The 23,017-nt window shown below is 43.1% G+C and overlaps 1 protein-coding gene across 2 annotated transcripts in view; it reads right to left on the minus strand.

Moving 5' to 3' along the window:
• Positions 1 to 20,793, minus strand: part of gria4a (glutamate receptor, ionotropic, AMPA 4a) — a 205,340-nt gene extending 184,547 nt beyond the window's left edge. For both annotated transcript variants that reach the window (XM_079822838.1, XM_079822837.1), the window contains exons 1-2: positions 20,551 to 20,793; positions 12,265 to 12,423 (exon numbers count right to left, since the gene is read on the minus strand). In XM_079822838.1, coding sequence (XP_079678964.1) covers positions 12,265 to 12,423; positions 20,551 to 20,623 — 232 coding nt within the window. In that variant the 5' untranslated portion in view covers positions 20,624 to 20,793. The remainder of the gene's footprint in view (positions 1 to 12,264; positions 12,424 to 20,550) is intronic.
• Positions 20,794 to 23,017: the final 2,224 nt, after the last annotated feature.

The following is a 23,017-nucleotide window of genomic DNA, read 5'->3' on the forward strand; positions in this document are numbered from 1 at the left end:
GTAACAACCCAGTGTTTGGGTAGTTTTTGTGTTACACAGATCCTGGGTCAGACGTAACAACCCAGTGTTTGGGTAGTTTTTGTGTTACACAGATCCTGGGTCAGACGTAACAACCCAGTGTTTGGGTAGTTTTTGTGTTACGCAGATCCTGGGTCAGACGTAACAACCCAGTGTTTGGGTAGTTTTTGTGTTACGCAGATCCTGGGTCAGACATAACAACCCAGTGTTTGAGTAGTTTTTGTGTTACACAGATCCTGGGTCAGACGTAACAACCCAGTGTTTGAGTAGTTTTTGTGTTACACAGATCCTGAGTTAGACGTAACAACCCAGTGTTTGAGTAGTTTTTGTGTTACACAGATCCTGGGTCAGACGTAATAACCCAGTGTTTGGGTAGTTTTTGTGTTACGCAGATCCTGGGTCAGACATAACAACCCAGTGTTTGAGTAGTTTTTGTGTTACACAGATCCTGGGTCAGACGTAACAACCCAGTGTTTGGGTAGTTTTTGTGTTACGCAGATCCTGGGTCAGACATAACAACCCAGTGTTTGGGTCGTTTTTGTGTTACACAGATCCTGGGTCAGACGTAACAACCCAGTGTTTGGGTAGTTTTTGTCTTACGCAGATCCTGGGTCAGACGTAACAACCCAGTGTTTGGGTAGTTTTTGTCTTACGCAGATCCTGGGTCAGACGTAACAACCCAGTGTTTGGGTAGTTTTTGTGTTACACAGATCCTGGGTCAGACGTAACAACCCAGTGTTTGAGTAGTTTTTGTGTTACACAGATCCTGGGTCAGACGTAACAACCCAGTGTTTGGGTAGTTTATGTGTTACACAGATCCTGGGTCAGACGTAACAACCCAGTGTTTGGGTAGTTTTTGTGTTACACAGATCCTGGGTCAGACGTAACAACCCAGTGTTTGGGTAGTTTTTGTCTTACACAGATCCTGGGTCAGACGTAACAACCCAGTGTTTGAGTAGTTTTTGTCTTACACAGATCCTGGGTCAGACGTAACAACCCAGTGTTTGGGTAGTTTTTGTGTTACACAGATCCTGGGTCAGACGTAACAACCCAGTGTTTGAGTAGTTTCTGTGTTACTCAGATCCTGGGTCAGACGTGACAACCCAGTGTTTGGGTAGTTTTTGTGTTACACAGATCCTGGGTCAGACGTAACAACCCAGTGTTTGAGTAGTTTTTGTGTTTACACAGATCCTGAGTTAGACGTAACAACCCAGTGTTTGGGTAGTTTTTGTGTTACACAGATCCTGGGTCAGACGTAACAACCCAGTGTTTGGGTAGTTTATGTGTTATGCAGATCCTGGGTCAGACGTAACAACCCAGTGTTTGAGTAGTTTTTGTGTTACACAGATCCTGGGTCAGACGTAACAACCAAGTGTTTGAGTAGTTTTTGTCTTACACAGATCCTGGGTCAGACGTAACAACCCAGTGTTTGAGTAGTTTTTGTGTTACACAGATCCTGGGTCAGACGTAACAACCCAGTGTTTGGGTAGTTTATGTGTTACACAGATCCTGGGTCAGACGTAACAACCCAGTGTTTGAGTAGTTTATGTGTTACACAGATCCTGGGTCAGACGTAACAACCCAGTGATTGAGTAGTTTTTGTGTTACACAGATCCTGGGTCAGACGTAACAACCCAGTGTTTGGGTAGTTTATGTGTTACACAGATCCTGAGTCAGATGTAACAACCCAGTGTTTGAGTAGTTTTTGTGTTACACAGATCCTGGGTCAGACGCAACAACCCAGTGTTTGGGTAGTTTATGTGTTACACAGATCCTGAGTCAGATGTAACAACCCAGTGTTTGAGTAGTTTTTGTGTTACACAGATCCTGGGTCAGACGTAACAACCCAGTGTTTGAGTAGTTTTTGTGTTACACAGATCCTGAGTCAGATGTAACAACCCAGTGTTTGAGTAGTTTTTGTGTTACACAGATCCTGGGTCAGACGTAACAACCCAGTGTTTGGGTAGTTTTTGTGTTACACAGATCCTGGGTCAGACGTAACAACCCAGTGTTTGGGTAGTTTTTGTGTTACGCAGATCCTGGGTCAGACATAACAACCCAGTGTTTGGGTCGTTTTTGTGTTACACAGATCCTGGGTCAGACGTAACAACCCAGTGTTTGGGTAGTTTTTGTCTTACGCAGATCCTGGGTCAGACGTAACAACCCAGTGTTTGGGTAGTTTTTGTCTTACGCAGATCCTGGGTCAGACGTAACAACCCAGTGTTTGGGTAGTTTTTGTGTTACACAGATCCTGGGTCAGACGTAACAACCCAGTGTTTGAGTAGTTTTTGTGTTACACAGATCCTGGGTCAGACGTAACAACCCAGTGTTTGGGTAGTTTATGTGTTACACAGATCCTGGGTCAGACGTAACAACCCAGTGTTTGGGTAGTTTTTGTGTTACACAGATCCTGGGTCAGACGTAACAACCCAGTGTTTGGGTAGTTTTTGTCTTACACAGATCCTGGGTCAGACGTAACAACCCAGTGTTTGAGTAGTTTTTGTCTTACACAGATCCTGGGTCAGACGTAACAACCCAGTGTTTGGGTAGTTTTTGTGTTACACAGATCCTGGGTCAGACGTAACAACCCAGTGTTTGAGTAGTTTCTGTGTTACTCAGATCCTGGGTCAGACGTGACAACCCAGTGTTTGGGTAGTTTTTGTGTTACACAGATCCTGGGTCAGACGTAACAACCCAGTGTTTGAGTAGTTTTTGTGTTTACACAGATCCTGAGTTAGACGTAACAACCCAGTGTTTGGGTAGTTTTTGTGTTACACAGATCCTGGGTCAGACGTAACAACCCAGTGTTTGGGTAGTTTATGTGTTATGCAGATCCTGGGTCAGACGTAACAACCCAGTGTTTGAGTAGTTTTTGTCTTACACAGATCCTGGGTCAGACGTAACAACCAAGTGTTTTAGTAGTTTTTGTCTTACACAGATCCTGGGTCAGACGTAACAACCCAGTGTTTGAGTAGTTTTTGTGTTACACAGATCCTGGGTCAGACGTAACAACCCAGTGTTTGGGTAGTTTATGTGTTACACAGATCCTGGGTCAGACGTAACAACCCAGTGTTTGAGTAGTTTATGTGTTACACAGATCCTGGGTCAGACGTAACAACCCAGTGATTGAGTAGTTTTTGTGTTACACAGATCCTGGGTCAGACGTAACAACCCAGTGTTTGGGTAGTTTATGTGTTACACAGATCCTGAGTCAGATGTAACAACCCAGTGTTTGAGTAGTTTTTGTGTTACACAGATCCTGGGTCAGACGCAACAACCCAGTGTTTGGGTAGTTTATGTGTTACACAGATCCTGAGTCAGATGTAACAACCCAGTGTTTGAGTAGTTTTTGTGTTACACAGATCCTGAGTCAGATGTAACAACCCAGTGTTTGAGTAGTTTTTGTGTTACACAGATCCTGGGTCAGACGTAACAACCCAGTGTTTGGGTAGTTTTTGTGTTACACAGATCCTGGGTCAGATGTAATAACCCAGTGTTTGGGTAGTTTTTGTGTTACACAGATCCTGGGTCAGACGTAACAACCCAGTGTTTGGGTAGTTTATGTGTTACACAGATCCTGGGTCAGACGTAACAACCCAGTGTTTGAGTAGTTTTTGTGTTACACAGATCCTGGGTCAGACGTAACAACCCAGTGTTTGAGTAGTTTTTGTGTTACACAGATCCTGGGTCAGACGTGACAACCCAGTGTTTGAGTAGTTTTTGTGTTACACAGATCCTGGGTCAGACGTAACAACCCAGTGTTTGAGTAGTTTTTGTGTTTACACAGATCCTGAGTTAGACGTAACAACCCAGTGTTTGGGTAGTTTTTGTGTTACACAGATCCTGGGTCAGACGTAACAACCCAGTGTTTGGGTAGTTTATGTGTTATGCAGATCCTGGGTCAGACGTAACAACCCAGTGTTTGAGTAGTTTTTGTGTTACACAGATCCTGGGTCAGACGTAACAACCCAGTGTTTGAGTAGTTTTTGTCTTACACAGATCCTGGGTCAGACGTAACAACCCAGTGTTTGAGTAGTTTTTGTGTTACACAGATCCTGGGTCAGACGTAACAACCCAGTGTTTGGGTAGTTTATGTGTTACACAGATCCTGGGTCAGACGTAACAACCCAGTGTTTGAGTAGTTTATGTGTTACACAGATCCTGGGTCAGACGTAACAACCCAGTGATTGAGTAGTTTTTGTGTTACACAGATCCTGGGTCAGACGCAACAACCCAGTGTTTGAGTAGTTTTTGTGTTACACAGATCCTGGGTCAGATGTAACAACCCAGTGTTTGGGTAGTTTTTGTGTTACACAGATCCTGGGTCAGACGTAACAACCCAGTGTTTGAGTAGCTTTTGTGTTACACAGATCCTGGGTCAGACGTAACAACCCAGTGTTTGAGTAGTTTTTGTGTTACACAGATCCTGGGTCAGACGTAACAACCCAGTGTTTGAGTAGTTTTTGTGTTACTCAGATCCTGGGTCAGACGTAACAACCCAGTGTTTGAGTAGTTTTTGTGTTACACAGATCCTGGGTCAGACGTAACAACCCAGTGTTTGGGTAGTTTTTGTGTTACTCAGATCCTGGGTCAGACGTAACAACCCAGTGTTTGAGTAGTTTTTGTGTTACACAGATCCTGGGTCAGACGTAACAACCCAGTGTTTGGGTAGTTTTTGTGTATCACAGATCATGGGTCAGACGTAACAACCCAGTGTTTGAGTAGTTTTTGTGTAACTCAGATCCTGGGTCAGACGTAACAACCCAGTGTTTGAGTAGTTTTTGTGTTACTCAGATCCTGGGTCAGACATAACAACCCAGTGTTTGAGTAGTTTTTGTGTTACTCAGATCCTGGGTCAGACGTAACAACCCAGTGTTTGAGTAGTTTTTGTGTTACACAGATCCTGGGTCAGACGTAACAACCCAGTGTTTGGGTAGTTTTTGTGTTACACAGATCCTGGGTCAGACGTAACAACCCAGTGTTTGGGTAGTTTTTGTGTTACTCAGATCCTGGGTCAGACGTAACAACCCAGTGTTTGAGTAGTTTTTGTGTTACACAGATCCTGGGTCAGACGTAACAACCCAGTGTTTGGGTAGTTTTTGTGTTACACAGATCCTGGGTCAGACGTAACAACCCAGTGTTTGGGTAGTTTTTGTGTATCACAGATCATGGGTCAGACGTAACAACCCAGTGTTTGGGTAGTTTTTGTGTTACTCAGATCCTGGGTCAGACGTAACAACCCAGTGTTTGGGTAGTTTTTGTGTTACACAGATCCTGGGTCAGACATAACAACCCAGTGTTTGAGTAGTTTTTGTCTTACACAGATCCTGGGTCAGACGTAACAACCCAGTGTTTGAGTAGTTTTTGTGTTACACAGATCCTGGGTCAGACGTAACAACCCAGTGTTTGAGTAGTTTTTGTGTTACTCAGATCCTGGGTCAGACGTAACAACCCAGTGTTTGGGTAGTTTTTGTGTTACGTAGATCCTGCGTCAGACGTAACAACCCAGTGTTTGGGTAGTTTTTGTGTTACTCAGGTCCTGGGTCAGACGTAACAACCCAGTGTTTGGGTAGTTTTTGTGTTACGTAGATCCTGCGTCAGACGTAACAACCCAGTGTTTGGGTAGTTTTTGTGTTACGCAGATCCTGGGTCAGACGTAACAACCCAGTGTTTGAGTAGTTTTTGTGTTACACAGATCCTGGGTCAGACGTAACAACCCAGTGTTTGAGTAGTTTTTGTGTTACACAGATCCTGGGTCAGACGTAACAACCCAGTGTTTGAGTAGTTTTTGTGTTACACAGATCCTGGGTCAGACGTAACAACCCAGTGTTTGAGTAGTTTTTGTGTTACACAGATCCTGGGTCAGACGTAACAACCCAGTGTTTGAGTAGTTTTTGTGTTACGCAGATCCTGGGTCAGACGTAACAACCCAGTGTTTGAGTAGTTTTTGTGTTACACAGATCCTGGGTCAGACGTAACAACCCAGTGTTTGAGTAGTTTTTGTGTTACACAGATCCTGGGTCAGACGTAACAACCCAGTGTTTGGGTAGTTTTTGTGTTACACAGATCCTGGGTCAGACGTAACAACCCAGTGTTTGGGTAGTTTTTGTGTTACACAGATCCTGGGTCAGACGTAACAACCCAGTGTTTGGGTAGTTTTTGTGTTACACAGATCCTGGGTCAGACGTAACAACCCAGTGTTTGAGTAGTTTTTGTGTTACACAGATCCTGGGTCAGACGTAACAACCCAGTGTTTGGGTAGTTTTTGTGTTACACAGATCCTGGGTCAGACGTAACAACCCAGCCCTTGGGTTGTTTTTAACCCAGTGTTTTTTAGTTAAAAAAGTGTATATTTTACATTTTTGAAAATGTTTTGACCTTTTATTGTTTTATCAAAATGTCTTAACTGAACCTTCCGGTGAAAACTTCTGTCCGGTTACGTATGCAGGTTAAACCCCGCCCCTTCATTTGCCTGCACTTTTGAGTGCCACGCCCCCACACCCCAACAGCCAATCAACATCCGACACACCCAAGAAAGTCCGCTCCCTACAATACGGACCAAAGGATCCGTTAAGCCATTAACTTAAAATATTAAAAAACATTTTTATTAACTGTAATGAAATAAAATATAAATATTGGAAGGAGAAAAAAAAACATAAAGTAAAAGAAAATGAGAAATATTGCCTTGGTGAAGAAGTCATAATGTGTGCTGAATGTTTCTCTAGTATTGCTGCTTTAAAACTGCTGCTCAAACGAACTGCTAAATGTAAATAATGGATCAGTGTCGGATCTGTTTGTACAATATTTACAAAAGCCAGAAGTCATGAAGGCAGATTTTAAATAAGCCTGCCCAATTCAAAGCTCACACAATCATCATACAGTAAAGTCAGGCTTACATAAATGCGTTTATTAAAAGCCTGATGTCCAATTAGATGCTTTTCCCAATGCAAAGCACGGCGTGCTTGCTGTCCTGTCAGCATCGATCGCTACTGCGCTAAAATCAATCAATGATATATATATACAGGTAGACTCCCAGTGGAGCGCGGCTGCGGACAGAGAATCTGAGGCATATTCTCATGATTACATTAACTGGAAAAGGTTTAAAGATCTCAGTGGCCTCTTGAGTGCTAAGGTTTTTACAGTATTCAAAAATGCACGTTAAGTGTGTAAACACTTGAGACTCTCAAGCATGTCTGTGTCTGCATAGAGAGCATTTCTGCTCCACAACTCTTTTTGTTTCTGGCTTGAACTGCAGGCAACTGAAAAGGAGTCGACCGGAAACGAATCCTAACAAGCCCAGAGACGGACAGATGCACATTTGTGCACCGAAGCATGCTGAAAGATGCTCAAGAGTTGATGTTGAGGTGCAGGGCTTGACATAAACTTTTTTTGCTCAGCAGCCACTCAGCATTTTCACTAGCCACAATTTTGACATGGGGAAAACTGCCATATAGATATTTTTAATAACATATAATTTGTCAGCAGGATTATTAGGCAGCTGTCACTTTAAAGGTAGGGTAGGTAAGAATGATCTAAAACACTTTTGTCCAAATTTGTATAAACTTTCTTTATACGTCAATACATAATTAAAATGTAAGTACTCTGAAAAAGAGAGTATAAAAATCGAGTGACTCTAGGCTTTTTAATCTGCAATAAAAACCGCTCATTATTTCAGACCTGCCAACCTTGAAGAAACTTTATGAGTACACCCCCCCCCCCCCCACCACGGGCCCCCAGCGCACCCGACAGCCCACTGCCAATGTACGCTCCACCGTTGTCCACCCACCAGTAAGTAATCTATGAGATACCTAACACTAAAATACATAATATACACAATATACTTTCACCAATTACGATTTATTAGCTACTCTATAAACAAATACAAGTAGACCATAAATGTTATACAGTTACTGCACACCCATTATTGTGTTCAGGATATTATATACAAAAAAGACTGATGATGGTTAAACGTCATACAAAAATAGAACCAAAGACAGATTAAACACAAATAGTAAGATTAATAACAAACTACCGTATTCAATAGCAAAAGTGTTTGTTTTCCAGTAGATGGCAGCAATCTTCCACTAAACTATGGCACATTTCATATTTTCACAATGAATGAAAATGAGTAGTAGATATTTTATTTGAATTTGACATAATAGTCTATTTATATAATAGCAACATTTTATTACTAATTTACATGTACATTTAATTTAATATTTAATCAAATTAAATATGAATTTTAATTAATAAATAAAAATGTATATAATTTAACACAACTACACAACTGTAGAGTAAAAACATTAATAAAAAAACTGATATTCCATGCGTTTAAAAAAATCTGACAAGATTAAGGTAAAGTCACACTGTCTGGTGCCTCTCTAGACAACCCAGCACAATTGTTAGCATAAAGTTTAAGGTAAAAATAACTGCCATTCATTTACTAGTATCTTAATACTATGCAATTAGATAAACTGTTCATTCATTACATCACTTTACCTCTGTCTTTATCCCCATTTTCCATCTTCCCTGCATCAGAGGGCTTTGTCTTTTTTATACTGTAGGGTAGGCTATGGCAGACTATAATGCTAATTTATAATGTGTCATGTGAATTCGACCATCTGTCACAATCAGGTAACTTTTTGTCTACTGACGCGAGTTAAGCACCCTCAAACGAAAGCAATGCTTTCTACATTGAATGTGGCAAGACGCGACGCAACACAACACAACCGTTACGTTAATTCATTTTATACCAGCAGGCCAAACAAAATCATACAAGAAAAGAATTATGGAGATTTGATATTACAGAAACGCCAACTCTATTCATTCACTAAAATTCGCTGAAAGTCAACCGCACAACTGTGCAACGTGCATGTTCACATTTTAATTATCCATAACAACCCCAAAACTTGCCCGCTTGCCTTGCACATCTGCTAATAAAACGATGGGCAAAGTTTTTCGACTACTTTTTTACCTTTTTTTTGTTGCTGTGGATGTTATTGAGCTTGTAGAAGTTTAGCTCTTGTGTTCTTCTGAACATCTCGCGCTGCCATTGCCCGATGCCATTTTTATATCACTCCATAATCTGTCTGTTTAAATGCCTATTCCCCGAGTGGTAGACTACAACGACTGGCTGTTTTAAAATATCTACGAGAAGTAACTTAGCCTAGGCCTCCATACTGACAGCTTAGCTCATGGCTTGCAGGTTTGCTTAGTGCACTGTAACAATATTTAAGAATGCATATATATTTTTTTCCATTTGATTGGTTCAACCGCCACTCGCCCAAATTTAAAATATATTTTTTCGTCAAGTCATCCGCGGCTGTAACCGCCAACAGCGCATCTCTGTGAGGCGGTTCAGCCATGGCATGCACGCTGCAGTTTTCCGGCCTGCCTAGCTTGCTTGAAGCACTGACTGAAATGAAACGAACGCGCGCGGCGCGGGCTCGAAGCATTTGCATAGGAGGGGCGGGCATGTAAGCGGAGGGTTAAAATGAAGCGCTCTGATTGGCCGAAAGCTTTTCACTCCACTTTCACGCTGTGGCTCAGCAGCAGAATCAACGTCATAGACTGCACTGAAACCGGCGAAATGCGAGATGAAACAAAATGCGTACATAGAGAGCAGCGAATCGTACAAGCGTACCAAAGGGTCAAAATGCGTGCCGAGTACGAAAAATGCGTACATGTTGGCAGGTCTGTTATTTTCGTTCAGGCCGAAACAAGTGATTGGCTTGGGCGCCTGTCACTCTCTCTCGCTACCATGGCAACCGCCGCTTTTGCTCAGGATCCGCCCACATGCGCCCCAGTGTTGCCAAGTCGGGCTACTTCAACACTGCCGCGGCTGTTTTTCATGTCCGCGGGTTGAAGCGACCCCAATTATGTGATATTTTGCCCCGGGATTTGCGAATTTTAGCGGAAAAACACGATTGGGCTTGTTTTGGGCTAGTTTTGAGTAGCAATTGGGCGGATTTTGTTGTGAAAACCTGGCAACCCTGGCGCACCCGTTTGATTTGAGGAGTTCACGAGGCTGTATTTCTGCTGGACAGGTAATCTTTCATTTTGATTATACATTTTTTTGGTTTATGTTTTCATGAAGCATGTCTCACTAGCACACGCAGCTGCCTAATATAGCTAACATAACATTACTTAGCATAAAGTTACAATGTTATACACTTAGCGAGCCATTAGTAGAGATGATAAATACTCAATATGCTTAGCTCAAGTTGATCGCTGTCGTGTTGAATTTCGCAAAATGTAACTTTAGATAACAAAATGCATTTGTAAAAGCTAGTTCACCGCATCCAGAAACTTTTTTTTAGAGCTAAGTTAGCTTTAGCTGCTACCCTCTGTCTAAACTCTTTTACCATTTTCACCGGGAACTTTACCTGCACGTTTATTTCGGCCCTTGGTTTGTTTTTATATACTCTACCGATGTTTTTATCTTGTATCTGTGTGTGTCGTAGACACTGTGTTGTGTGTGTATTTTGAACTTTACCAGTATCGTTATTCTAGCTTGAGAGTGAGTACTAAAAGACATCTTATTTGTTTATATTCATAATGATAAAGTTAGATTTTTTATTACATGTGATTCTGACATGATGTCACTACATGCACTTCTTCTCCGCTCGCCTCAGGTTAATAATGCGTCTTCCAGCTGATCGCGGTCAGTGTAGCGCGTTCATGTGTTTTGGGGGCGTGGCTTTGGAAAGAGCCCAGAAGGGAGAAGGTGGAGTGAATGGAAATAATGAGCTGTCTTTAAAACAGTCGTGAGAGGTCTACAGACACTCAATTTTCATACTTTTTCAGAGTACTTACATTTTAATTATGTATTGATATATAAAGAAAGTTTAAACAAATTTGTAAAAAAAGTTTTTTAACCAAATCCTACCTACCCTACCTTTAAGTGCTGACGCACGGATCCATTACACTGTTACACATGCTTTTTCTTTCTCAACTGTTTACGTTCACTTAAAACAGAACAGACTGTGTACGTGAATACTCGCAAAGACCGACATTTTGACATTATTGTGTGTGTGTTTGACTGTTTAAGCGCAATAAGCAGCGAAAAAACACTCAATTTAGCACTGAGAGGCGGTTTTATGTGCCGCACTTTGGGTGTTTGAGCACAAAATCTGAGTAAAATTATGTACAATACACACAATTGCACAGCGAAATTCAAGTCCTGTAACAGCAACAATATTCACCAGGAGCAAATGGAGTGAGTGAGTGGAGGCGGGTTTGTGTCGCTGTCAGAGAGATAAGAGAGATCCACCCGCATTTGGCAGGTTTGTGGGTGTTAATGTCCAGCCCTGTTGAGTTGCATGCATGCAATAACCCCTCATGTTCGAACCGCCCGCTCCAAGCGGGACTCGAACCCGGGTCCGCCGGCATGAGAGTCGGATGCAAGTAGGCTAAAGGCTGCAAACTCTAGCGTCAGTCGCTAGAGCGTCTCTTGAGATCAGAGGAGTGAGGTTTACTCGCACAGCGACTACCAGCTGACCTCCGTTACACTCACCCCCCTAAACCTCACTCCCATCCGGGTCACGGCACCAATGTAACCCCTCCTGTTTGAACCACCCTCTCCAAGCAGGACTCGAACCCGGATATTACACCATTTAAACATTACTAAAAATGCATGCTGAGTTACCAAAACAATCTTTGTCATAGAATATACTCGCTCTTTTTCAATATCTGAGGTGAATTATCCATTGTTGCTTTTATATGACTATGTTACAAAGATGGGAGCACTACATGATGTTCAAAGTCAGAGATTATCATTGCCTCAAAAACCAGAGATTATCATTGCAATGTTTTGTGCCACGACGTCGCAGAAATAGAAACCGTTTCTAAAATAGAATCACTGCGTGTCGCGTTTGCAACTGGTTAGGACAAAAACTCAGATTAACATGGAAAAGATGTCGCGTGTAACCTTTTATTGCGTATCGCTACCTCATTTGTAGTTAGGACACTGTGTAAAGCTGTGGCATTAACCGCATTGCACAGAATAGCAAAAATAATGACAGGTTTCCCACCTCATCTGCCATTGGTCAGTCAAACTGATAGTCCCGCCCTCAAACTTACATCACTGGTTAAGTCAGAAGTTGACATGCCAGGTCAACTTAAACAAACACGTGTTTCACTCTTCAAGAAATCAGACTACAGTGACTCTACAGATAACAGCGACTCAAAACAAACTTGTTCATTTTCTCCGACTCTGTGACATAACTTTTGACGTCTTTCACTCACAGGCATTGGTGACAGCAAAGCTGTTGGCCGTCTCGATGTTGTCGACATGTGGAACCAGGTTGAACGGGGCTTCCGTGGCGTTTGGACTCGTGTTGTGGAGAAATATGGCCAAGCGGAAAGCTGTATATTCTTGATCCGTGTTTCTTATAAACAACCCACCTGGAAAGAGTGAGAGGAAGAAAGAATGAGTGACTGCAAAGAGGAAACAGGTGCTTATGTGTCCTAAACCAATAGTTTAGACCCTAAATTTTCTGCACAAAAGCAGGGTTCCCACTCATCCTGGAAAACCTTGAAAACCTGGAAAATTGATGACATGGAAAATTAGAGAAAATGTAAAATGTCCTGGAAAATCTTGTTGTCGTAAGCTGCTACCTAATCACATAAGTTTGATATAAAGTCACATTTGTGTGTTATAAAGTCAGAATTGCGTGATATAAACTCGCAATTCTGACCTTTTGTTCACAATTGACTTTTTTGCGCAGTTGCGAGTTTATATCACGCAATTCTGACTTCTTTTCTCAGAATTGTGAGATCTAAACTGCAATTGCAAGTTATAAAGTCCAATTCTGAGGAAAAAAAGAATTGCGACAATTTTCGCGTTTATATCACAAATATGTAAACTCGCAATTGCGAGAAAGTCAGAATAGCGAGATAAAAAGTCACAATTACCTTTTCTTTCTATTCTGTGGTGTAAACAAGCTTCCATAGTCATAATGTATGATTAAGAGCTCATATTGAAAAATGCTGGATTGTTAAGTAATGGCAATAAACTGTACAGCTTTTAAAGACTTAGAAAGCAATATTTGGCATGATCCTTGTCTTTTATTCCCGCCGTAGTAAAATTGAAAATGTCCTGGAAAAGTACTGGAAAATGGTTGCTGAAAAAGAGTGGGAACCCTGAAAAGGCGTTGACCGGCGTTGATTCCGGAAGTATTTTTTCTATTCATAGGGATTTTTGGCAAGTCTTTGTTAAAGCGTTATAAGCCATGAAGCAAGCCACGGTGTGAATCATAACATTGCAAACTTTGATTTGAAGCAAAAAAAAATTTGAAAATTGGACAAATAGACAAAAGTACAAGACTGTGAGCTTAACGGCTTTAGTGAGGGAAAGAACTACAGTCCCATGATGCATTGCGAACAGCATAATTTAGGTAAAAACGATATAAAACTAAGCACTAAACCTAACACACACATTTCAGTATTTTGAGAGCGATTCGATTACGTCACACGCAGTGCTTCATGAGAGTGGGCGGAGCTAAATAGATCTTTCAGCGCGTTTTTGCTTGCTTGACTCTGATTGGTGGATTTTCAGACAGCATCATGGGTAATGTAGTTTTTCACCACGAATTCTGCTGTTAAACATGATTATTTTAAAACTAAGCCGAACCGACGGCTTCAACAGAAGCAAATACTATCAATTAACAACCTTGTAACTCACAGTAGGTCTGTCTTTAAAGGTTTGTAAGCTATTTCCTCAAAATCTATTTCCCTATGGAGAAAATGAATGGAGTTTTTCACTCTATGAATCATCTTCTCGGCTTTCTAAAATCTCTTTTCAATAATCCATTACGCTCGGATGCTTGTCACAATATGGAAGAAACGATCTGTTGCTGCTTCCATTTTATCAACACTTTATTATTCTTAACTAAACCTTTAAAAAAAAGTGCATTTTTGTTCATTGAAATAAAGCTGATTGAAATACTGAAATAAGTTTAGGTTGAAGCACTAAAATTGTAATTGTAAATAAAATAATAACATCTTATAAACAATCCAGCTGGAAAGAGTGGAAGGAAGAAAGAATAAGTGAATGCAAAGAGGAAAGAAAAGAGAAAGAGGTGCTCATGTATCTTAAAGGAATAGTTCACCCTAAAATGGACAATTCTGTCATCGTTTGCCTGTTTTTCTTTCACTAAATCTATAAAACCTCTTGGCCGTAGCTCTGAAATCTCATTGTGTTTAAATTCATAAATGGCACATCAATAACTCTAAACACCAATGATGTCAAATCTTGATGCTCCACATTGAAATGTACACAAATGTCAATGAGATTTAAGACACAGATTCATTTATAGTATATAACCATCAGCCTATTCAGTGATTTAAAAACACATTTTTAAATGAGATTTTACTTTGTGAGTTGTGGGTGTTAAAGGTTGAGGCAACACAGCAGAAGTTAGTTAAATAAAAGCGGTGTGTTTACAATATTCACAATGAAACCAGGAAAAAGTATTGCGTGCGCTGCTGTTTTCCAGCTCATTAGCCCTCGTCTGGATTCACTTTTATCGTACAAAATAGTAGGGGTGTAACTTTACGTGTATTCGCCCCAAACCGCGGACGTCACAGATTGGTGCATACAGTCAAGACGACGGATACAGTCAGGCCCTGTCCCAAATGACGCACTTTCGGTCTTGTGGACGTACAATGGCCGCTGCGTGCGCGTGTCTGTTAAAGGATTAGTTCACTATTAAATAAACTTTAGCTGATAATTTACTCACCCCAATGTCATCCAAGATGTCCATGTCTTTCTTTCTGCAGTCGAAAAGAAATGAAGGTTTTTGATGAAAAAATTCCAGGATTGTTCTCCATATAATGGACTTCAATGGGCTCCAAACGGTTCAAGGTCCAAATGACAGTTTCAGTGCAGCTTCAAAGGGCTTTAAACAATACCAAACGATGAATAAAGGTCTTATCTAGCCAAACCATCAGTTTCTGTGAGAAACCGACCAGTATTTATGTTATTATTTTACCTCTTATCAGACGAACGTGATCATCTCTGAGCTCCGCCATAACTTCCACTAAGTGAGGTCAAAATACGAGCGTGGTCATAGATATATCGATCGTAGATCGACATTCTATTGATCCGTACAATCACTAATGAGGCATCTACGTATATATCTATGACCACGCTCGTATTTTGACCTCACTTAGTGGAAGTTATGGCGGAGCTCAGAGATGATCACGTTCATCTGATAAGAGGTCAAATAATAGCATAAATACTGCTCGGTTTCTCACAGAAACTGATGGTTTGGCTAGATAAGACCCTTATTCATCATCTGGTGTCGTTTAAAGCCCTTTGAAGCTGCACTGAAACTGTCATTTGGACCTTGAACCGTTTGGAGCCCATTGAAGTCCATTATATGGAGAAAAATCCTGGAATGTTTTCATCAAGAACCTTAATTTCTTTTCGACTGCAGAAAGGAAAGACTTCGATGACATGGGGGTGAGTAAATTATCAGCGAAAGTTGATTTAAAAGTGAACTAATCCTTTAAGTCCACGAGACCGCAGGGTGTCCCATTTGTCATTTTAGGTCTCAGAAGGGTGCTTGCGAGCGCCCCCTTTGAGGTCGATATGTGCCCTTGATGCACACTTCTGCCGAGCCCGCACTTCATCCCGGCAGTCAAAGCGGCATTACGCCGTGAAAGTGCCGACTCAGAGGAAGACCATGAGGGTTTAGGGTAACATTTGGGACAGGGCCTATGTCACATGCGATCCATACTCCAGTCCAGAAGGGGGCGAGCTCGGTAATGCAACGCTGTTTGCTAACCGCCACAAGAGGAAAAAGAGCGGAAGAAGAAGAGACGATCTACCAAGGGGGTAATCCTACACCCTGAAAGCGTACCTTCCATAGGGGCGGCCATTGCTAACCAAGCCATCACCTGCTGTTAGCATCCCATTGACTCCCATTCATTTTGGCGTCACTTTGACAGCGAATAACTTTACATCTGAGGCGTTTAAAGACTCCATTTGTCCATTGTTTATTTCTTGACGCAGATCCGGCGCTCGGACACATGCTTTAGGTCTCGGCGTAGTTCTCAAAATGGGGTTAAAGTGTGCATTTCATGGATTCCCGAACGCCGGCGCTACGTCATATTCTCGCGCATGCGTCGTGGAGGCACACACGGAAGACAAGAAGAGGTTGAATAAAGTCGTTATTTAGATTTTTTTTTTCCGCACAAAAACTATTGTCGTCGCATCGTAAAATTATTGTAGAGTCACTGTGGTGAGATGGACTTTGTAACGACGTTTTAAGTGCCTTTTATGGGTCTTGTGAGTGTAAATGTACTGAATGCCAATGGAGGCCTATCTGAAGCCTTTCTCAGCATCAGCTTTCAAATAAAACATCTTCATTTTAGGCTTGCTACGATGTCCCAGACTCCACACCGGTTACATCACTTGCCCACCGTGGCACCGCCCGCTGACTGAGATGATCGCGGAAGATTTGGTTTCAAAGCGAAACGTAAAAGCGCCTATTTAAGGGAGTTTGTCATTTGTTTTGTTGTTGTGTTTTTCATTAAAAATAATAGGCTAATGAACCCACAATTCAAGCAACCCGCAGCCGAATTGGCGCTAATTCAAAAGCGAAAGTAAAATGTGCACGGCCGCACAGAGCGCGCATTGTTTACTTTCGCCTGGCTCCGCAGTGCGAGCCTCCGCGCCACGCTGACTGCGCGGATTTATTTTTTCCGCGCGCACCCTCGCGCTCGTGCGGGCGCGTCGAGTATAAACAAGGCTTTACGGACGAACTAACAGTGTGCATTCATGGCGTGCATCTCAATCATAGACTGATCAATGCTTGATCAGTGCCCTGACTACTGAACTAGGGAACTGATTGAGACGCACCCATGGCCTCTCAGAGCGCGCATTTACAGACGAGCGGTCAGTCACGGTGTGCGCGCACTGGCGCGTTTTCAGTTCAGAGCGCTCGTGTGCATGTTACTTTCGGTTAGATAGAATTAGTGATTTAAAAGCCTCCGCCGGTGATACCGGTATTACCGGTGTTGTCACACATCAATTAACCGGTGGGAAAATTTCCTCACCGTCACATCCCTACTTCATTTGTGTTCCGAAGATGAACGGAGGTCTTACGGGTGTCGAACGACATGAGGGTAAGTAAATAATGACAGACTTTTCATTTTTGGGTGAACTAACCCTTTAAGAAACACGACAATGTATAAAAGGCTCCATTACCTTGTATCTTACACTATCGCCCCGTAGAAGCCGTTTTTGTAAAAATAGGCTAACGATTGCGTCATAACCACGTTGTTGAGCAAATTACCGTATAGACAGGAGGAGAAGCTCATAGGCAATCTTTTACTGTCTATGAGGCAATCGGGGGGACGTGGAGGCATAAAGTCCAGATGAAGTCAAGGGTGAAGCATGTGGAGAAGCCCATTGAGAGCCAAAAGCAACGGGACAAAATATTTCAACAACGTGATTCAGATTTCACTTTGCACAACTATTAGAAGACGTACAACTGTCAGACACATCTACGTGGTGAAGCTCAGTCTGAGGCTGCGCAGTGTATCAGCCATCAGGAAGCCAGTGCTTCTACTTGACTTCACTTTTCCCCGTCGAAGCCTATGGGGTCGCTGGGTCCATTTCTTTTACTGTCAATGCGATCTACGCACCACCCCAAAACAAGAGTTCAGATGGTACACAAGAGCTTGCTATAGCCTATACGCTGAGTTTACATTCTTTTTCCGGAAAGGAAACCGAGACGGCAGAAAACGGCGTCTTGTGTTTGCTTTATTTAACAAAAAGCACATTTTTTTTTTATTGTGAGCGTACACCAATAAAAATAGACTCTTTACAGTTTCGAATGATGCACAAACCCCAATTCAGTTTTACACCCCTTCCCCCTGGCCCTTGAAGCAGAGTGGTATCCACTGCATTTTTCCCCCAAATTCCCTTTTTTTCCTGTTTCAATTTTTTTGGACTCCATTTTTATGGTTAAGTTGCATGTTAGTGATCAAAAAGCATGTCTAATTAATTTAAATGATGAAACGTATACAATTTGACAACAATTTATTAGAAGTTTAACAAAAAATACAAGTTTATGGCCCGATAAAATACTTTTTTTTTTCTTTTTCTCAAATTCCATTTTATTTTTAATTTTTTACCAAATTCTGTGTTTTCTGTTGTTGTAAGTTTTCTGGATTCCATTTTAATGGTTTAATTAAATTTTAATAAACCAAAGCATGTCTAATTAATTGAATTAAAAAAACAACAATTTATATAAAAATGCAGGGAAATTTCTCATAACCCTTCGTTTGAAGAGCTTTCTGGCCCTTCCCTCCACCCCTACCCCTCCAACCAAAAGAGATTCGCGACACCCCTACCCCTTCATGTGAAAGTGTAGGGATACGTTTTTTTCTTTGAGTATGGCCCTGTATGACATCATAAAGGGCGGATTTCCTTATATGGGCGCTTCTCCTGGATGAGCACACACACACACACACACACATCAACACAAGCTTTGTTTGGATTACGGGAGCCGTCGGTGGCGCTGCCATTTTGTTTTTAGACACGAAATAAACAATGTCACTAAAGAAGTGTTTGTGTGAGAGGGAAAGATCACCTTTTTCAGCTTCACAAATAACCCAGTGTTAAGGGAACAGTGGATGCAGTTTGTGTTTCCGGAGTTCTGCAAGTGTGTGTGTGTTTGTTCCCGGTCATGAGTGGAAACCGCAGATGGTGAGTGAAACTGCCTCAAATGTGTGTGTTTTGTTGGCAATCGGCACGCAAGTGCATATAATGTGAACAACACCAACCTATTGTGAATCGAAAGTTATCCAGGGAATATGCCGTGATGTGTGTGTGTGTGTGTGTGTGTGTGTGACTCTTTAACTCCGCGGACTCAGCTGTTTTTTGTATCGGTACAGTCTTTTATAAATATGATAAAACTAAAGACTCTTGGGAGATATGAAGGATACAGAACTACTCTATAGATACTCAAGATTAACATGAGACTGGCAGAAACTGTGTGTGTTATGACCCTTTAAGTTGTTTCCACTGTTATAATAATTTGGCATTGTGCCGATGTGTGTGTGGTGGAAGTCTCTGTACAGTCCAGTGATGGAATATGCGTGTCCAGGAAGCCGCTTCGCTCGCGTCTCCTCATGGAAAGGTGAAGTAGACTCTTTTCCACCTCCTTTCTGTGATTACTAGAAAAAGCGTAATATGGAAGTTTGTGCATCGCCGCATGTTAATGAACTCAAGAGACACAACACCCGTTGCATTTTACCGCGCGGCATTGGGCAATCTACCAGTTAGAGTAACAAATCAACCAGTGTGCCGGAAAAACAGAGCAGCGTGAGCATTCTGCTAAACCTCTCCTCTGTGCTCCGCAGATTAAAGAAAGCCATTCCGGTTTGGAACAGCATGAAGGTGGGTTAAATGCTCCTTCTTGGGTGAAGCATCCCTCTAATCATGGAAATGAAGTGTGCGGAAGACGGCATTTGTTGTCGGTGTCACCAGAGCAGGCACGTCTGCACTTGGCACGGGTCTGTCTCATCACATCCTCTCTAATTATCCTCTCTTTTTGATAGACGGTTTGGCCCAACTGCAGTTCGAGATCCCACAACGTGCTTTTATGTGCGAGGGAACAACACAAGCATTGTGCATTTGCATTGCAGCGGTATGTAAATGTCATTAGGCATTGCGTGCAACTCTGCTGAGTGTGTGTGTGTGCGTGTGTCCGTATTTAGCGTATTAACTTTATCGGCAGTGCTGTCAAAGGCGCACAAGTCAGCGGCTGCATCTCATTATGGCGTGAGACTCTCCATCTCAATGAGCAATGCAGTCACTGAACACACACACACACACACAAGACACATCCTGCAAAAGGAGAGGGAACTGTGTGTGTGTGTGTGTGCGAGAGGGTTTGCTGGGCATGCATAGTGGTTTGTTGATATTAACCAAATGTGGAGATGCAAATCTGTAAAGTTTGATTGGGAAGAGGTCATCCAGAATACTGCAGTGATGCCCTGAACTGGCGAGGAAAAGCACACTCAACGTGCACTTGATGACCACACACACACACACACACACACACACACACACCAGCACAACTCATGCATGCTAAACTAACACTATCACCCCTTGAAATCATCTCAGTCATTTAGTATCACATTCAAGAGAAATGGCACCACGTTAGGGCACTTTGTAAGGATCAGCGACGTGTCCATCCCCACATTTTCAACCAATATGAGGTTTTCACTGACCAAACTTTTACATTTGGTTCCTCTCACATCATTGGCTTGTAACAGGACCTAGTTTGGTGCTCAAAAGCAGTTTTTAGGGTCTGATCAGGTGAACAGACAATGAGCCATTTCAGCATACAAGCTTCTCAATAGCATTTAACATCCCTATTTTTAGACTCATATCTCTGTGTGTATTTGTGGTGTATCATTATGCGCTGCATGTTATCTGTTGCACTGCGATATTCCTCGTGGGATTAGTAAAGTGTCCGTCTATTTAGCGATCATGCTGGAAGTGTAACTCACCGATCTGGACACTGCTGGGAAAAGCCCCTTCACTGAGTCCCCACAGCAGCGGAATCAACACCAGGATCCGCATTCTGTCCGAATCACAACCCGTCCGGACACATGGATGGATGGATGGATGGAGACGAGATAGTGTGGCCGGACGGAAATGAAAAAGAAATAGATGGATAATCTCGCAAAGGGACTTTCAGCAATCCATCCTACAGGCAATCCGTGTGTTCCCCGCAGTATCCACTGGAGAGAGAAGAAGAAGAATCTGTCCGGATGAACGCGCGAGAGAGGGAGAAAGAGAGAGAGCGCGCGGGAGAGAGAGAGAGAGAGAGAGAGAGAGAGAGATGCGCGCGCTCACTCTGCGCTCTTTGCCTCAGAGGTCTTCGCTTTTTTAGCTGTGTCTGCTAAGGCAAGTACCACTATTGCTCACACGTCTATATATTTAAACAAACCCCTCGCACGCGCCAATTCAACTTATAAGCGCAACTCATTCCTCACATCATCAGTCTTTACTACACATGACTTTACACTTGATAAATCAGCTAGGCGGAAAAAACCCAACAGACTCGCATATATACAAACTAGGACAATACAGAGACGAGAGACTTTTGACTGGAAGCGAACATAGCAACGCCCTAGCGACCTCGTCCTGCCCCATTCCAGTCCGTCGTGTGTGTCTGTTTTAGAACGCAAAGCCAACATAGCAACGCCCTAGCGACCGCGTTCTGTCCCGTTCCAGTGCGTCGCATCTCTCTGTTTTAGAACGCAAAGAGAACATCGCAACGCCCTAGCGACCGCGTTCTGTCCTGTTCCAGTGTGTCGTGTCTCTCTGTTTTAGAATGCAAAGCGAACATAGCAACGCCCTAGCGACCGCATTCTGTCCTGTTCCAGTGCGCCGCGTCTCTGTTTTAGAATGCAAAGCGAACATAGCGACACCCTAGCGACCGCGTTCTGTCCCATTCCAGTGTGTCGTGTCTCTCTGTTTTAGAATGCAAAGCGAACATAGCAACGCCCTAGCGACCGCGTTCTGTCCCATTCCAGTACGTTGCGTCTCTGTGTTTTAGAATGCAAAGCGAACATAGCAACGCCCTAGCGACCGCATTCTGTCCCATTCCAGTGCGCCGCGTCTCTGTTTTAGAATGCAAAGCGAACATAGCAACGCCCTAGCGACCGCGTTCTGTCCCATTCCAGTGCGTTGCGTCTCTCTGTTTTAGAATGCAAAGCGAATATAGCAACGCCCTAGCGACCGCGTTCTGTCCCATTCCAGTGCATCGCGTCTCTCTGTTTAAGAATGCAAAGCGAACATAGCAACGCCCTAGCGACCGCGTTCTGTCCCATTCCAGTGCGTCGCGTCTCTGTTTTAGAATGCAAAGCGAACATAGCAACGCCCTAGCGACCGCATTCTGTCCCATTCCAGTGCGTCGCGTCTCTGTTTTAGAATGCAAAGCGAACAGCAATGCCCTAGCGACCGCTTTCTGTCCCATTCCAGTGCGTCGCGTCTATGTTTTAGAATGCAAAGCGAACATAGCAACGTCCTAGCGACCGCGTTCAGTCCCATTCCAGTGCGTCGCGTCTCTCTGTTTTAGAATGCAAAGCGAACATAGCAACGCCCTACCGACCGCGTTCTGTCCCATTCCAGTGCGTCGCGTCGATGTTTGAGAAAGCAAAGCGAACATAGCAACGCCCTAGCGACCGCGTTCTGTCCCATTCCAGTGCGTCGCGTCTATGTTTTAGAATGCAAAGTGAACATAGCAACGCCCTAGCGACCGCGTTCTGTCCCATTCCAGTGCGTCGCGTCTATGTTTTAGAATGCAAAGCGAACATAGCAACGCCCTAGCGACCGCGTTCTGTCCCATTCCAGTGTGTCGCGTCTATGTTTTAGAATGCAAAGCGAACATAGCAACGCCCTAGCGACCGCGTTCTGTCCCATTCCAGTGCGTCACGTCTCTGTTTTAGAATGCAAAGCGAACATAGCAACGCCCTAGCGACCGCGTTCTGTCCCATTCCAGTGCGTCACGTCTCTGTTTTAGAATGCAAAGTGAACATAGCAACGCCCTAGCGACCGCGTTCTGTCCCATTCCAGTGCGTCGCGTCTATGTTTTAGAATGCAAAGTGAACATAGCAACGCCCTAGCGACCGCGTTCTGTCCCATTCCAGTGCGTCGCGTCTCTGTTTTAGAATGCAAAGCGAACATAGCAACGCCCTAGCGACCGCGTTCTGTCCCATTCCAGTGCGTCGCGTCTGTTTTAGAATGCAAAGCGAACATAGCAACGTCCTAGCGACCGCGTTCTGTCCCATTCCAGTGCGTCGCGTCTCTGTTTTAGAATGCAAAGCGAACATAGCAACGCCCTAGCGACCGCGTTCTGTCCCATTCCAGTGCGTCGCGTCTCTGTTTTAGAATGCAAAGCGAACATAGCAACGTCCTAGCGACCGCGTTCTGTCCCATTCCAGTGCGTCGCGTCTCTGTTTTAGAATG

This window comes from Gobio gobio, assembly GCF_949357685.1.
Source record: "Gobio gobio genome assembly, chromosome: 8".
Taxonomy (NCBI): domain Eukaryota; kingdom Metazoa; phylum Chordata; class Actinopteri; order Cypriniformes; family Gobionidae; genus Gobio; species Gobio gobio.